Consider the following 17,344-nt stretch of genomic DNA (forward strand, 5'->3'; position numbering starts at 1 on the left):
CTTATGGCAGAGTCTGTTCCCTTGACTGAGATCATCAAACTTGATGATCTTAGCCAATCCAATGCTTTCCTATGGGAGGCTATCATACATACGCAATAAAATCAGTGCATCTCTATGAGGAACGTTCAGTGGCTCCATGCAGAGTGTGGAGACACTAAACGTCAGTGTTGCACACTGTGCAGCTCTGACCCAGGAAGCATCTCTTGTGGCCGTCAGAGTGACTACCACTTGAGGTATTCCTAGGCAGTAATGTCTGAAAAGGCAGTTTTTACAGTGAAAAGCCTGCAGGTACTGCAGGGCAGAGGCTGTAGAACCAGAACAACTGCATTAGGCTGTAGTTGTTCTGGTGACTATAGTGTCCCTTTAATTCGAATGATATTTGCCATGTTAAACCCCAGAGCTGAATCCCCCTTAAAATCACTGTGAAAGATTTATTCACAACAGTAAGAATAAGTGAATTCAAAGTGAATTTCAAATTTAAGAAAAAAGTAGCCAAATTCAAAACATAGTTTACTTATAGATTTTTTTAAATTTAGTTATTTGGCCCAAATATTGAAATTCTTCAAATTTACTTTGAATCTCAAGCAATTCTAAATGTAGTGACTAAACCTGTGAGATATAAATTTTATAAATTAGGAGAAGACAGAATTTTCTGAGCACTTAATGGGTTGCAGCCTGGTTACAATGGTCATTCTTCAAGCCCTTTTCTGTGTTCAACTTTTAAAATCATGATTCTTTTTTGTGCTTGTTCTGGGACAGTTCAACTCTTTGTGTACAAACCTCTTTGTCGTCATGGGAAGCTGGGCATCTTGGAGCATTTTGCAAATGGTTAATAGAATCCTATGAGAGTTGCATAAGTGCCAGAATGCATAACTTAGTTACTGGCAACCGGCCACAGCTGGGACGATGGTCAAACGAGAAAATGTGGCATTAGAGTTTATATGGGCAGTGTTAAACTTCTTGTTACAACACTGTGCGTAAAATATTATTCCTTGATTTAGAACTACAAATAAAACTACAGTCTATGTTTCTTAATTCACAATGATTGTTTTTTTTTAAATAATTACCTTTAAAGCAGATTAATGTTAGTCCAACCATTGTACAGCGCTACAAAATTTGCTGGCGCTATATAAATAATAAAATAATAATAAAATAATAATTTATAAACATGTCACAGTTAAAAAGGTAGCATTCAGTAAATCGATGAGGATAACTGCATTGCTTAGAAATTACCCAGCTCCTTACGCTTTCTGGTAATGTTTATTTTAGGTATTATTTGTTTTTATATATATATATATATACTTCTGGAAAATAGTGATCAGCACTCTCGGTCTTTAGAAGGTTAAAACTTACATTTTATTGAAAATCCATTAAAAGATCAACGTTTCAGTTCCTCCTGGAACTTTCATCAGGATCAGACATACATACTATGTAAAAACATTGCATTTATATACCTAAAGTATAGGTGAAATTAGCCCATCAATGACTTACCCCTGTGCTCTAAGTGGTGGGAGTGGAATCCCTGGCGTCCTCCATCGTTCCGTGCGCATGCGCGGACGTGGCCACGCCCTCTACGTGCCGTGATGACGTCACGCGTTGCCGTGGCAACGTTAGAGTCACATGGGGAATGAAACCAGGAAGTGACTAGTAGTGATTACGTGTGGATCCGGTTGCCAAAGCAACCCGGTTGAAACACAAAATCTATTAAATTCCACATTCTAAGTCAATTCATACTGTAAATAGAGATTATAGGGAGATCTAAAGGGTGGAAGATCAAAATGTGTAATAATATATAGTGATACGTATAAAGTGCATAAGAAGATGTAAATATATTTAATTCATTGGTTAATACCTTTGTGTTGGCAATAAACTTGCCTTAAAGTGCCAATTAATGCTTTAAAGTGATAAGTCCAGTACTTGAATACTGGAGAGGGAACGTATTATTAAAGTGCCATTTATACTGGAAAGTGCAAACAGTGCTACCATAGGCGTGCGCAGCCTGTTGCATTAGGGTGTGCACTCTAAAGCACAAACACACACGCCGCGTGTATATGTATTTTTATATACACATACACATACATATACATACATACATACACACACACATATATACATATATATATATATATATACATATATATATATATACATATACAAATACAAATATACGTAGGTGCAGTGTGTGTGATTGTGAGCGGTGCAGTGTGTGTGTGATTGTGAGTGGTGCAGCGTGTAAGGGGTACAGTGTATGTAATTGTAAGGGGTACAGTTTGTGTAATTGTGAGGGATTCAGTGTGTGTGGGGTACAATGTGTATGATTGTGAGGGGTGCACTGTGTGGGCGACAGGGGTTAGGAGGGTGGAGGGGCAGCGACAGGGGTTGGGGGGGTAGAGGGACAGGAGGTAGGGGGGTGAAGGGGCAGTGACAGGAGGTACCGGGGGTAGACGGTTAGTGACAGGGGTTAGGGGGGTAGAGGGGTAGTGACAGGGGTTAGGGGGGTAGTGACAGGGGTTAGGGAGTTAGAGGTGTAGTGACAGGGGTTATGGGAGTAGTGACAGGGGGTAGAGGGGTAGTGACAGGGGGTAGAGGGGTAGTGACAGGGGTTAGGGGGTAGTGACAGGGGTTAGGGGGGTAGTGACAGGGGTTGGGGTAGAGAGGTAGTGACAGGGGTTAGAGGGCTAGTGACAGGGGTTAGGGGGGTAGTGATAGGGGTTAGAGGGGTAGTGACAGGGGTTAGGGGGTTAGAGGGGTAGTGACAGGGGTTAGGGGGGTAGTGACAGGGGTTAGGGGGTTAGAGGGGTAGTGACAGGGGTTAGGGGGTTAGAGGGGTAGTGACAGGGGTTAGGGAGTTAGAGGGGTAGTGACAGGGGTTAGGGGGGTAGTGACAGGGGTTAGGGGGGTAGAGGTGTAGTGACAGGGGTTATGGGAGTAGTGACAGGGGGTAGAGGGGTAATGACAGGGGTTAGGGGGTAGTGACAGGGGTTAGGGGGTTAGTGACAGGGGTTAGGGGGGTAGTGACAGGGGTTGGGGGTAGAGAGGTAGTGACAGGGGTTAGAGGGCTAGTGACAGGGGTTAGGGGGGTAGTGACAGGGGTTAGAGGGGTAGTGACAGGGGTTAGGGGGTTAGAGGGGTAGTGACAGGGGTTAGGGGGTAGTGACAGGGGTTGGGGGTAGAGAGGTAGTGACAGGGGTTAGAGGGCTAGTGACAGGGGTTAGGGGGGTAGTGACAGGGGTTAGAGGGGTAGTGACAGGGGTTAGAGGGGTAGTGGCAGGGGTTAGAGGGCTAGTGACCGGGGTTAGGGGGGTAGTGACAGGGGTTAGAGGGGTAGTGACAGGGGTTAGAGGGGTAGTGACAGGGGTTAGAGGGGTAGTGACAGGGGTTAGGGGGTTAGAGGGGTAGTGACAGGGGTTAGGGGGGTAGTGACAGGGGTTGGGGGTAGAGAGGTAGTGACAGGGGTTAGAGGGCTAGTGACAGGGGTTAGGGGGGTAGTGACAGGTGTTAGAGGGGTAGTGACAGGGGTTAGAGGGCTAGTGACAGGGGTTAGGGGGGTAGTGACAGGGGTTAGAGGGGTAGTGACAGGGGTTAGGGGGTTAGAGGGGTAGTGACAGGGGTTAGGGGGGTAGTGACAGGGGTTGGGGGTAGAGAGGTAGTGACAGGGGTTAGAGGGCTAGTGACAGGGGTTAGGGGGGTAGTGACAGGGGTTAGAGGGGTAGTGACAGGGGTTAGAGGGGTAGTGGCAGGGGTTAGAGGGCTAGTGACCGGGGTTAGGGGGGTAGTGACAGGGGTTAGAGGGGTAGTGACAGGGGTTAGAGGGGTAGTGACAGGGGTTAGAGGGCTAGTGACAGGGGTTAGGGGGGTAGTGACAGGGGTCAGAGGGGTAGTGACAGGGATTAGAGGGCTAGTGACAGGGGTTAGGGGGGTAGTGACAGGGGTTAGAGGGGTAGTGACAGGGGTTAGAGGGGTAGTGGCAGGGGTTAGATGGGTAGTGACAGGGGTTAGGGGGTTAGTGACAGGGGTTAGGGGGTTAGTGACAGGGGTTAGGGGGGTAGTGACAGGGGTTAGGGGGGTAGTGACAGGGGTTAGGAAGTATGGGGGCAGAAGCAGGGTGGGGGGGGCAGAGGGGGGTTTAAATACCTGCCCTGGTGGTCCAGTGGGTGCCCTCTCTCTTCAGTCTGCAGCTCCGCCGGGAGTGAGCTGCAGACCACATGGTGAGTCTCGCGATCTCCAGTCAGAGCGTTGCCGCGGCAACGCTCTTACAGGCTGGAGATCGCGAGACACCTCAGTCTGCAGCTCACTCCCGGCGGAGCTGCAGACTGAGGATCAGGGCAGACGGACAGGAGGGGCCTCGCACCCGGCGGCATTGTGGGCAAGCCGCCGGGCCCCCTACTGTGTCGGGTCCTCGGTCATAGACCGAGGACCCGACATGTTAGTCTGCCCAGAGGTAGTGCAGCACGGGGGTGTGATTAGGGTGTGCCCAGGCACACCCGGCACACCCCGTGCGCACGCCTATGAGTGCTACAGTCAAAACTAAAAGTGCAAAAAAGTGCTGACATGTGTGAATAGCAAAACTTTGTTAATAAAGAATTCCCTAGTATATAAATGTACCAGATTATTAAGTTTAAAATTACACATAATAAAAACACATAATAAAAACATTATTCCTATCGCAATATTAAGGGTTCATGTTTAAAGAAATGAATGGTAAGAAATCATTTCATTAAGTCCTTTGGGTGCAATCGTGTTTAATCGGAAGATCCACTCTGTCTCTCTGTTGAGGAGTATTTTCCCACGGTCCCCCCCACGCCTGGGTATAGGGATGTGGTCTATTGCGACAAATTTTAAAGAGGTAAGCGGGTGTTTCATTCTTAGAAAATGTTGTGCCACTGGTTGTTCCGAATGTCCATCCCTGTATGCCACACGTATTGCTGATCTGTTTCCACGTATCATTTCATACAGTGGAGTTTCAGTTTTGCCAATGTAGGCTAACCCACATGGACAAGTCAGCTTGTAAACAACAAAAGGTGTTTTACATGTAATAGTGTGTTTTATCTTGAACACCTTATTATTGTGTGGATGTTGAACGGATTTAGCTGGAGTCATATGGCTGCATGTGACGCACCCTAAACATCGGACACTGCCCCGGTGTTGGATACTTGTTTCTTGATTGTAACTTTTTACAGGATCTGTGTGTACCAGTATGTCCTTTAATGTTTTGTTTCTCTTGAAACAAATTAGCGGGTTTTCTTTAAATACTTTGGGCAGAGTGTCGTCTGTAGCAAGCAGTTTCCAGTTTTGTTTGATGATTTTAGCTATTTTCGGTGAAGCGTCATTGTAGGCCATTGGGAACACCATAGCTGGTGGCTTTTTAGTCCGTTCGGTGGCATTGGCTTTTTGTGCATCTTGTTGTGCTTTTAACAACTCCTGTCTATAGTAACCTCTTTCGAGGAATTTTTGGTTCATCTCTTCAAGCTGTTCTTGCATCTTATGTTGATCTGAATTGTTGCGTACGACTCTTAAAAATTGGGCCATGGGTAGGGACTTTTTCAACATCTTTGGATGTGCACTTTTGTTGTGAAGCAATGTATTCCAGTCAGTATCTTTCCTATATAAACAATAGGACACACCATGTTCTTTGACGGATATTTCAAGGTCTAAATATTGAATCATACTCGTACTAATATTAGATGTAAATCTGACTGGAGTGTTGAGTTCATTCAAGTTTTGAACCATTTTCTGTGCTTCCAGTTCTGTGCCCTTCCAAAGGATCAACAAATCGTCGATATAACGAAAGTAAGCCGTAATGTGATGGTTGTATTTGGAAAAGATGTGTTGTTTCTCATATACATGCATATAGGAGTTTGCATACATAGGGGCCATTGCTGCCCCCATAGACGTGCCTGCCACCTGTAGGAACCAGTCATCCTCAAATCTAAAATAATTCTGTTGGAGTGTTAAGGATAGTAGTTCCAGAACAAATTCAATTGGGGGTCCATCATATGTAGTTGACATACATAGAGTTTGTCTCATGGCTTCAACTCCTTCCTCATGTGGAATAATTGTATACAAATTACTCACATCCATTGTGATTAGGATAATGGGTTCTTCACCAAATTCTAATGAATCCAACTTCTTTATCAATGTTGGTGTATCCTTAATACAAGTCCGTATCTCTGCTATAGGGGCTTGAAATAGGGAGTCCAACCATTTCGCAATTGGTTCCAAGATCCCTCCTATTGCTGATAATATAGGTCTCCCCGGTGGCTCAATGGGATTCTTATGTATCTTTGGTATAGTATATATAATAGGGGTCTTGGGATTCCTTTTCAACAGATAATTATAGAGTTGTAGATCTATGAATCCTGCTTCCAGTCCCATAAGTAGAGTATTTTCTATGGTTGTTGATATTTTCTTTGTTGGATCACCTTGTAAGTGTAGATATACTGTGACATCCTGCAATTGCCGTCTGATTTCTCCTGCATAATCTTTGTAATCCATGATTACGATGCCTCCCCCTTTGTCAGCAGATCTAATTACAATTGTAGGGTCTTCAGCCAAATTTGTAACCATTTTCATCTGTGATACAGTGACATTCCTCCTGGTTACTTTATGGTTGCGTATAGTCTCTTGTGTGAGATGTTCTACTGTGGAGAGGTAAGTTTTAATTGAGGCTTTGTGAGTCTGTGGGTCAAAATCAGATTTAGGTTTAAATTTTGTCATTGGTTGATTCAGTATATCAGAATTCTTGAAGTCTGTATTGGTGCCCATTCTCCTGATCTGTGGTAGTGTTCTTTGAGGCGCATATTTCTCCCAAATTTGAATAGCTCCACATTCCATTTAAACATATTAGGGGCCGCTGCGGGTACAAATGAAAGACCATGTTCCAAAATTGATAGTTCTTGTTTGTCTAACACTCTGTGTGATAAATTGAAAATAGGTGTTACTTTTTCATTGGAGGTTTGCCTCATGGAATTTGCTTTACCCTTATGTCCACGTCTTTTAAACAAATAAAAAAGGCATCAATAGAATAAGACTGAATTTGCTGAAACAATGGCAGTGGGGTTTTGCGCACCAAGGTCTGTTCTTGTCTTCTGCATTAACTGACTTTTGACTATTTTTTATTAATTCTCTGGGTTTGTAAATTTTACTTAAGTAGTGTGCCTATTTTGATTTACCACTGGACAGATGGATTTCCTCATGGTTTTAGGGTAATGTTATGTATTGGGTTTATGTAGTTAGCCTACCAGCAGGTAGCAGAATTATGAAAACTGTTATCCATGTTCTCTGTTGTTAAGAAGTACTCTTTTTTTATAGTTAGAGATGTTTCTATATTTCTATAGTATATTTGTCTTCTTGTCCTATAATAAGTATAATGTTATGTGGAATTTTGTTCTGGCTCTTAGTGTCATACTTACCTGAACCTGTACCTTAGTGGTGCCACCATCCTCCACTGACCGGTCCTCTTCTGCTCCTGGCACGTCAACTGCCAGGAGCCGACATCACTGCTGTAATCTCGCGTATGCACGAGAATACAACAGAGAGGTCTTTAAAGGATCAAGCGAGACTCCGGGTTGTCTCAATATATCTCTTGACCAGGTTGGAATTTCCAGACAATTCCAACACACTCAATATGAGTATTCCATGAATGTTCTATCTTTATGAAATATTACTTTTGCAAGGGAAGGGAAGGGTGTGTGTGTGACAGTGCCACTTCAATAAAGATATAATATTTTAACGTGTTATACATTTTGGAGTTTGTTGGGACCATAGGGGAAGATCGTCCTACATAGTAGAGAAGTTTGTCATGGATTGCTCGGTCTGTCCTCTTGTAGTGTGTCCTCCTTACTGAATTTATATCTTTCCTCCTGACAATGGCCACCATCACTAGTAGCAGTCCATGCATTGGACGTTTTTTGTAAAACATTTTTGATAACCAACTGCCAATTTTGAGATCTAAATACAGATTATTTTTAAAATGGTAAGTGTGGTGTTTACTGTTGTTTCAGTGCTGCTGCCCGAATGGCTATAAACTTAATGTTTAGGTCATTATGTATCAATCTAACGATTGCTTATGGGATACCCCTCATTTACAGATTCCTGGAGATGGTATAATTAGTAAAATACTATTGAACTTTGGGTCCTAATTGCCTCAAATGATTGTCGTTAAATTGCACTTTTTGACTTAGTGAAATATTAAAAGCCTAAAGGACTCCTAAAATATATAATAACCTGTCACATCTAGCTTTCTTTTAGTTAATGTAGAACCTACAATCAATTTGTTTTTTAAGAAGAAGGCATATTTTGTTGATCCTTTCAGAGCTGATTGGAAGTAGGATGCTGATTGGGAGGACTCTTAGAAATATATCTGTCTATATACATATACAGTTTACCAGAGACATTTAGATACATGACTTTAAAATGAATTTGGTAGAATACCATAATTTTCTTCGTATTTTATACCACCAAATATTCCAGATTCAATGTGACCATCTAAATTAAGGACTTATGAACTATTGTCCCAGGTTTGATCTCTGGTGTCTTATGTTTGGGACCTCTAGAGACGATCCTCAAACTGATCTACCCTGGTAGGCCCACTTTTTATCTGAGACCACTCCCAAAAAAAGCATCACTGCCTACTGGCCTGCACCCCTTCTCACCCCCAATTAATATCTCCTATGTATACAACTTTAATGAGATAGACTGTCATTATAAATGTAGTTGATAAAGATTTGTATTTTTAGGAGGAATGGGTATTTATACATGTAACCATAAATATAACCATTGTTTGTTAAAGGGACACTATAGGCACGAAAACATATTTAGCTTAATGTAATGGTTTTTGTGTATATATCATGCTCCTGCAGTCTCACTGCTCAATTCTCTGTCATTTAGAAGTTAAATCATTTTGTTTATGCAGCCCTAGACACGTGACTTTCCCGGCCTTACTAGCCACTTCCTGTAAAGTGAGATCTAATGTTTACACTTTCTTTATTGCAGATTATGTTTAATTTATCATCTATTATTCCCTGCTCTGTTCATAGCATTCTAGATCCTGCAGGAACATTCTGTGTGAGTAAAGCTCAATTTACAGATCAGGAGATAAAAAGTTCTAAAGCAATTAACATCTGTTTTAAAATAAAACCATTCTTGGGGGGGCGGAGCCTGACTAGCGAACAGGGCAGACATGCTCTGAACCAGCTCCTGTGCACCGAGCATAAAAACAATTGATAAATCAAGTTAAACTGCACTCACCCTTCTACAAGTGGGCCCACTGGACTTGGGAAACCGGCCCGAACCCAGGGACACCACACCAGATGTCCAGGGTAAACAGGCACCCCATCGGCAGACTGGGGCCTACAGAGGGAGGCGGCGGAGAAAGGTGGCTGCTTTCCCACCAGACGCACACAGCCAACAGTAAGCTCGTAGAACAACCTCCCCCCCGCCCTATGGACCGGTGGGGGTCATCCCGGTCCTCTCTGGACAACGGGGGCAACTCAGCAAAGACTCACTGCAGAAATAAACCTGTAACACAAAGGGGAAACTCGGCGGAAGAAGCTCCTAAAATGGCGGAGGTAGCGTGCTCCTTCAGCATCCTAAGCGAGCAGCCAGAGGTGGAGCACCGACTAGACAGGGCTTTCCAAGTATTCTGGGAGAAACTGGAAGCTTTACTGTCCCCAGTGATGGTGCCCGACACCCAAAAGCACACTCGCCTAAGCAGAACCAAACGAAAGAAGGCACAGTCACCTCGGGCACCGAGTCGCCCAGTGGGACGGAAGCTGCGAGAAATTAGCGGACAACAGGTAACCGGAGACCTAGACAAGCGGCAAAAGGAGCAAGGCGACAGCCTCCGGGATCTGGCAAGTAAAGGTGCAGAAGCACACTAGTCGGACATCCCGCATACCTGATGGTGGTGGTCCGTCACCGGGAGGAATGCACAGAAAATACGCAAGCACCGTGTAGCGAATACAGAGTGTGTTAGTGTGTAGTGGATGCAGTGAGTGTGTTAGTGTGTAGTGTATGCAGAGTGTATGTTGTATTAGTGTATGCAGTGTGTGTATTGTATTAGTGTATGCAGTGTGTGTGTTGTATTAGTGTATGCAGTGTGTGTGTTAGTGTATGCAGTCTGTGTGTTGTGTTAGTGTATGCAGAGTGTGTGTTTTATTAGTGTATGCAGAGTGTGTGTTGTATTAGTGTATGCAGAGTGTGTGTTGTGTTAGTGTATGCAATGTGTGTTGTGTTAGTGTATGCAGTGTGTGTTGTGTTAGTGTATGCAGAGTGTGTTGTGTTAGTGTATGCAGTGTGTGTTGTGTTAGTGTATGCAGAGTGTGTGTTGTATTAGTGTATGCAGTGTGAGTGTTGTGTTAGTGTATGCAGTGTGTGTTGTGTTAGTGTATGCAGAGTGTGTGTTGTGTTAGTGTATGCAGTGTGTGTTGTGTTAGTGTATGCAGAGTGTGTGTTGTGTTAGTGTATGCAGTGTGTGTGTTTTATTAGTGTATGCAGTGTGTGTGTGTGTTGTGTTAGTGTATGCAGAGTGTGTTGTGTTAGTGTATGCAGTGTGTGTGTTGTGTTAGTGTATGCAGTGTGTGTGTGTTGTTAGTGTATGCAGTGTGTGTGTGTTGTGTTAGTGTATGCAGAGTGTGTGTTGTGTTAGTGTATGCAGTGTGTGTGTAAATGTGCAAATCGGGGGGGGGGGGGATGGGCATTTTCCCAATAATTTTTTACATTTTATATTAAATTAAATTAAATGTTAAATGTGTCCAGAGAGGGGGGAGATTCCATGATCCCTGGTGGTCCGGTGGCATGGGGGGCCCCCGGCTCCCTGTTACCGCAGAGGGGGCCCAGCACACTGCCTCTTCTCTTCTCCTCTCTTCCAATAACTCTCGCGAGACCCGCGGAGCGTTGCCATGGTAACCGGGTCTCGCGAGAGTTATTAGATGAGAAGAGGCAGTGTGCTGGGCCCCCTCTGCGGTAACAGGGAGCCGGGGGGCCCGCGGCTGCACACATAGATAGCGATATTTGCTATCTATGTGTGCAGAGAGGGAAAGTGGGGCCCGGGACTGCCAGAGCAGTTCGGGCCCCCCAGGACCGCCGGGCCCATGACAACCGTCATGGTTGTCACCCCCTGATGGCGGTCCTGGTCACAGCAAGGGGATGTGTGGCTAAGGCTGCATATACAAAAAAATAGTGATTGAACTCATATATGGCATAACATTGAGCTGTGAGACTGCACGGGTGGGGCTGTTCTGAGAAATTTTAGGTGACTTACTAGTAACATGAACAAGAGCAATGTATCTTATTTACACAGACATTTATTGTAGTTTTATCCCTTAAGGTCTGACCAAAACAAAACCTAGAATATAAGCTATATGTTTGTTCAAGCACAATTTACCTCTTTCATATTAAGTGCACCCACACTTGTACTGAAGCAATAGGGTTTTTTTCCACATCAAATATTTATATAGGAAACATAATTAAATATGAATAAAATCTGAAAAAAGTGTGAGAAACTTAGACATGTTATTTTCTAAGCTCTACGTGGAGTTTTAACTGTGACAGTCATAATACTGTTTTCTGTACTGCAATAAAATACACATATGTATGTTCAACAACGTGTCATGTACGGGTTTCATGGGGTATTGGAAAGTTACAGGGTGAAATTTAGGACTTGCAAAGCTGGTCAGCTGCACCCATGTTGCCTATAAGACCGTATGGCAGCCCAGGAATGAAAATGATCCCAATCATGGCAGTTATCATTGTCACTATATGCTTTACTGCCCAAAAACATATAAATAATTTCATTCTAAGTGTATTTTGATATTACAGATTGTAGGCATTCTGTCAATAATGCCAATCCGAGTCATGTGATCGCAGTGGGCAGGATTGTCAGCAGGGGAACTGCCTCGGTTGGCAGGCAGCCCACGATCACGACCGCTGTGGAGGATATGTATCCGGGCCTCCTTTTGTAGGACGGCATAGCACGCCCTTTGTCGGGAAGGGGTTAAAGACACATTAATACACTCATACACAACAACAACATGGAGCTCCTAGAAAAGAGGGATGTCTGTACTGTCACTCTTAAATAGGGACAGTTGGGCGGTATGCAGTTCCCTATTTTGTGCCAAAAGTCCCCAAAACTATAAGTGGCTGTTTAAAAAAGATTATCAGCTCTAACGTAATACACCGCAGAATAATAGTATTTTTCTCTTTTTTTATGATTTATTTTTTTGTTTTAATTGAGATAGAGCAGAAATGAATTGTTTATTTTTTAAGTTGAGAACTGATCTGTTACTGTTAAAACTCCCTAGCAACTCTGCCAATTTCTGGCATTTGTCAATACGTCCATTCCAATTTTCGAAGCTGCAGCCTCTCTCAAACCATAGCTCATGCTGTACCTTAGAGGCATGTTCTTGTCTGCTAAACTTGACAGATATCGACAGTTAGATGCATCGGACAGCAGGGGATCTGGACCACGCTGTATGTGTGCTGTTAGCACCCTTTAGGCAGTGTGACTTCGGAATCAATGTAATGGAAAGATTAAAGGACCTCTCTCTGCCCCTCTGATAAATAGATTACAAGGGATTGGCTTATGTAAAGACTGTGGCTGGAGCTGCTGCTTTGTATTTTTTTTCCTCCTTAAAGTCAGCTTAAGGGGGGGGCGGGTGGGTTGGCTTGAATCAATCTAAACCATTGCTGGCCGGCAGAACAGCACTTGAGTTGGCAGCGAGTTTGCAACTTCGGCAGACTGTTTCTGCTCCTCTGCTGGGAGAACACCCAGCCTGGAACCCCTGTAGATGGATTACGAAGAGGACGATGATGATATTCTTTTTGCTAAATGGATGAGTAGCTATTGGGGCCACAGTGGAATAGAGGGCGGCGAGAAGGAAGGGAGAAACCACAGAAAACGCCAGTCACGTGCCTTGAGTGAAAGGAGAGCATCCTTACCTTGTCCGGTATTAGTCTTTTATGATATCTATCTATTTATTTAATGAAAGCTCGTTTGAGCAGGGTCCCCATCTACCTATTGTTCCTGTACCATTTTGCAATTGTCTCATTTATTGTTAAATTTCCTCTTACATAATATTGTAAACCACTGCGGAATAAGTCGGTGCTATATAAATGCCAATCTTAGTAATAATGGCAATCTTAGTAATTTGCTATTCTGTATCTTTTCTATGACATAATATTAAGTTAACGTAGTGTCGGTGTTTATGGTCAGTGACAGTACTGTGTAGTGTAGGGGTTAATGTTTAGCTTGGTGTGTTAGGGCAATGTGTGGATTATGGGGAAGATTTTACGGTAAGGGCAACACTGGGACAATTATGCCCCAGTGCTGCCTGAGATTAGTGGGAGTTAGTGGCAGATGGCAACTATTTTAACTGCTGCCATTAAAATGTTGGCAAGTATCACACAAGAGTGTTACTCTCACTAATCTTCAGCAGGCACAGTCTGTGATTTGGAACCCCACATTGCACAGTGGGAGTCCTACAGAATCATTGCTTGGAACATGTCACTATTCCTGTAGTACTTCATTTGAATACACGATCAGTCTATTGAAATAATCTACAGATATTTGTGGACATGTGTACTACCGTATCTTTGATTAATACATAGTGAGTGTGTCTTCTGAAGGAACAAAAAAAACAAGAAAAACACATGGGAAAATTTTCTTACTGTGAAGAGATGGAATTATTATCTTTTTATTCAGCATTAACTTGTTTTGTACAAACGGGAGAGAAAAGGATGGTTAAGGATGATGAGAGTTTCAGTCCGCAAATAGTCCAATAATATAGGGGAACTGACGCGTACCAATATTTTTAATATGATATTTACTCATCCAGTTTATTTAACAAATATGTATATGTAAAGTCTGAAAAATAACTTTATCAGGTTTTTCACTAAAGTGAGATTTCGAAATGAAATGAAAAGTGAATTTCAAATTTAATTTTAAAGCCAGTTTAGTGGAACTGAAAGTATAGCTGATTTAAATAATTTTTCCAACTTGGCTGTTTTGTCCTAAAATTCTTTTTGACTTCACTTTTATTATTATTATTTTATTATTTATATAGCGCCATCACATTCCGTAGCGCTGTACATTAAATTCTCACTTTAGTTAATAACCAATAACCAAATGTAGAAATATTATCATGTAAATTATTATTCTTATTATTTTATTATTTCTATAGGGCCAGTAAATTCCGTAGCGCTGTACAATGGGTTGATCTTGACTCCCTGCCCGTTATTGTTCTAAACAACATCCTTTTCACTGTAGTGAACATGCAGAAAACATACAGAGAGGAGGAGAAATTAAACATTTTATTTATTTTTCCTCCTCGTTTTCAATATGTGCTCAGGTTCCGAATGGACTGGATTGGATTGTGATGTCCTCTGCTAAATAATATATAGAAATTTAAAAGACAACAGAGCATCACATGACAATTTGTATTAAGGGGAACTGTGACTGAGCTTATCCTCATTTGTGAATTTTATAATCTTTGAATTCTGAATTTCAGCTTTATTTTTATTTTCTGAAAAGTACCAATCATAATGCTTCTTTGATTTTAAATAGATTTCCTATTTTTATCTGCAGTCTTTCTCTAAAATGCAGGAGAATCACATACGGGGTTATTTACTAAAGTGAGAATTCAAAGAGAATTTTAAATTGAAGGCCAGAGCAGCCAAACTGAAAGCATTGCTGATTTACAGGACCACTATAGGCACCCAGACCACTTCAGCTTAATTAAGTTGGTTGGGTGCCAGGTCCCTCTAGTTTTAACCCTGCAGCTGAAAATATAGCAGTTTCAGAGAAACTGCTATGTTTACCTTAAGGTTAATCCAGCCTCTAGTGGCTGTCTCATTGACAGCCGCTAGAGGCGCTTCCGCGCTTCTCACTGTGATTTTCACAGTGAGAAGACGCCAGCCTCCATAGGAAAGCATTGAGAATGGCGCAATTAGCCAATGACGACCGAAGGAGGAGGAGAGTCCCAAGCGCCGAGGGAGCCTGGTGCAGGAGAAAGGTAAGTGTTTAACCCCCTTCCTCCCCCTTCAGCCCGGTGGGAGTGGGACCCTGAGGGAGGGGGCACCCTCAGGGCACTATAGTGCCAGGAAAACAAGTTTGTTTTCCGGGCACTATAGTGGTCCTTTAAAAAAAAATTCCAGTTCAGTTATTTTGAGCTTAACCCCTTAAGGACACATGGCATGTGTGACCTGTCATGATTCCCTTTTATTCCAGAAGTTTTGTCCTTAAGGGGTTAAAGAAACACTACACTATAGTGTCATGAATACAATCATGTATTCCTGACACTATAGTGTTTAACTAACTATTTAGTTTCCCGACTCTCCTAAGATCGCACATGTGTTTTTACTCACCTTTTCTCCCACGCCACACCGTTCTTGCCGTGGCTGGCTCCTCCTCCATTGCTGAGATCATCATGGGGATCTCAGCCAATCCTATGCTATGGGCTATTGCGCATGTGCGGTACAACGCTGCGTCTCGCCAATCAGCATCTCCTTATTGAGATGCTTTGTATCAATGCCTCTCAATAGGCAATGCTTAGCATCTCCATGCAGTGCGTGGAGACGCTGAACGTAGGTGCTGCACTGCTGCCGTCTGAGTGACTGCAACTAGAGGTGTAACTAGCCAGCGATGTAAACATGTTTACATTAAAAAGCCTGCAGGAATAAGTTATAGACACCAGAATTACTAAGTTAAGCAGCAGTGGTTCTCGTGAATATATAGTGTCCCTTTAATTTTGAAATTCACATTGATTTCCCTTTTAATTCTCACTTTAACCATGACAACTTTTTTTTTGAATAACCATAACAACTTTTTTCATGCATATATCTTTGGGCTTGTCTTAGTAAGCTGTTTCACATAAAAGTTATTAACACATTTATGTTAATGATTTATTAACTCTTGAATTTTCCAACATTGCACAGCTCATAAACTGTGCTCAATGAGATTTTAAAGGGTCACTATAAGCACCATATCCACTTTAGATACTTGCAGTGGTTATGGTGCCATGTATCTCTAGCATACTATTGAGCAAAAATCTGTAATTACAAGGCTACATGTTTTTGCCAAGGGCCGCTTCTCTTTCATAACTCAGGATCCAAAATATGCAAGCAACAATCTACCGTATTTTTCGCTCCATAAGACGCACCTCACCATAAGACGCACCTAGTTTTTAGAGGAAGAAACCCAGAAAACAATATATTCTGAACAAACTGTCCCATAGTGTTTCTTACTATGGGACAGTTTGTTCAGAATATTTTTTTTCTCCCCTGTCCCATAGTGTCCCCCCTCCCATAGTCTTCTCCCACCCCCTCCCCATAGTCTTCTCCCACCCCCTCCCCATAGTCTTCTCCCACCCCCTCCCCATAGTCTTCATCCCCCCTCCCCTCCCCATAGTCTTCATCCCTCCCTCCCCTCCCCATAGTCTTCATCCCTCCCCTCCCCATAGTCTTTACCCCCCCTCCCCTCCCCATAGTCTTCATCCCCTCCCCTCCCCATAGTCTTCATCCCCTCCCCTCCCCATAGTCTTCATCCCCCCTCCCCTCCCCTCCCCATAGTCTTCATCCCCCCTCCCCTCCCCTCCCCATAGTCTTCATCCCCCCTCCCCTCCCCTCCCCTCCCCTCCCCTCCCCTCCCCTCCCCTCCCCATAGTCTTCATCCCCCCTCCCCTCCCCTCCCCATAGTCTGCATCCCCCCTCCCCTCCCCTCCCCTCCCCATAGTCTTCTCTTGTCTCCCATACTGTCACCCTCCCCTTGTCCCATAATTACTTACCTGTCTTGTAGCGTTTCTCGGCAGCACAGGGCGCACCGCGGTACTGGAACTTGAATTTCATGTTCCGGTTTCCGGCGGGACTGAAAGGAAGTGCGCACACTGAGCTGAGTGCGCACTTCCTTTCAGTCCCGCCGGAAACCGGAACATGAAATTAAAGTTCCACTACCGCGGTGCGCCCTGTGCTGCCGGCCAACGCTGCAAGACAGGTAAGTAAAACTTCATATTCGCTCCATAAGACGCACAGACATTTCCCCTCACTTTTGAGGGGGAAAAAAGTGATTCTTATGGAGCGAAAAATACGGTAAATTAAATTTCTGAAAACTATGTTAATTTACAGAGGGACAAGCACAAGATAAATTGACAATCTCATGCACTTGTCACACTGAAAGGGTTGTATTTACTATACTGTGAATGGAATACCAAATCTATAGGAACATTATAGGGTCAGGAACACAAACGTGTATTCCTGAGACTATATTGTTAACAAACCATGTTACCCTTAAACCCTTAAATAAGTAGGAAAGTACAGAGAGGCTGTCTTACATGCGCTGCAAAGTGCCATG

At 43.3% G+C, this 17,344-nt stretch overlaps 1 protein-coding gene across 1 annotated transcript in view; it reads left to right on the forward strand.

Annotated features, from left to right (window-relative positions):
* Positions 1 to 12,444: 12,444 nt before the first annotated feature.
* Positions 12,445 to 17,344, forward strand: part of LNP1 (leukemia NUP98 fusion partner 1) — a 73,273-nt gene continuing 68,373 nt past the window's right edge. The window contains exon 1 of the mRNA XM_063448978.1: positions 12,445 to 12,947. Within this exon, the coding sequence (XP_063305048.1) occupies positions 12,789 to 12,947 (159 nt within the window). The 5' untranslated portion in view covers positions 12,445 to 12,788. The remainder of the gene's footprint in view (positions 12,948 to 17,344) is intronic.

This window comes from Pelobates fuscus, chromosome 1 (genome assembly GCF_036172605.1).
Source record: "Pelobates fuscus isolate aPelFus1 chromosome 1, aPelFus1.pri, whole genome shotgun sequence".
Lineage (NCBI taxonomy): Eukaryota > Metazoa > Chordata > Amphibia > Anura > Pelobatidae > Pelobates > Pelobates fuscus.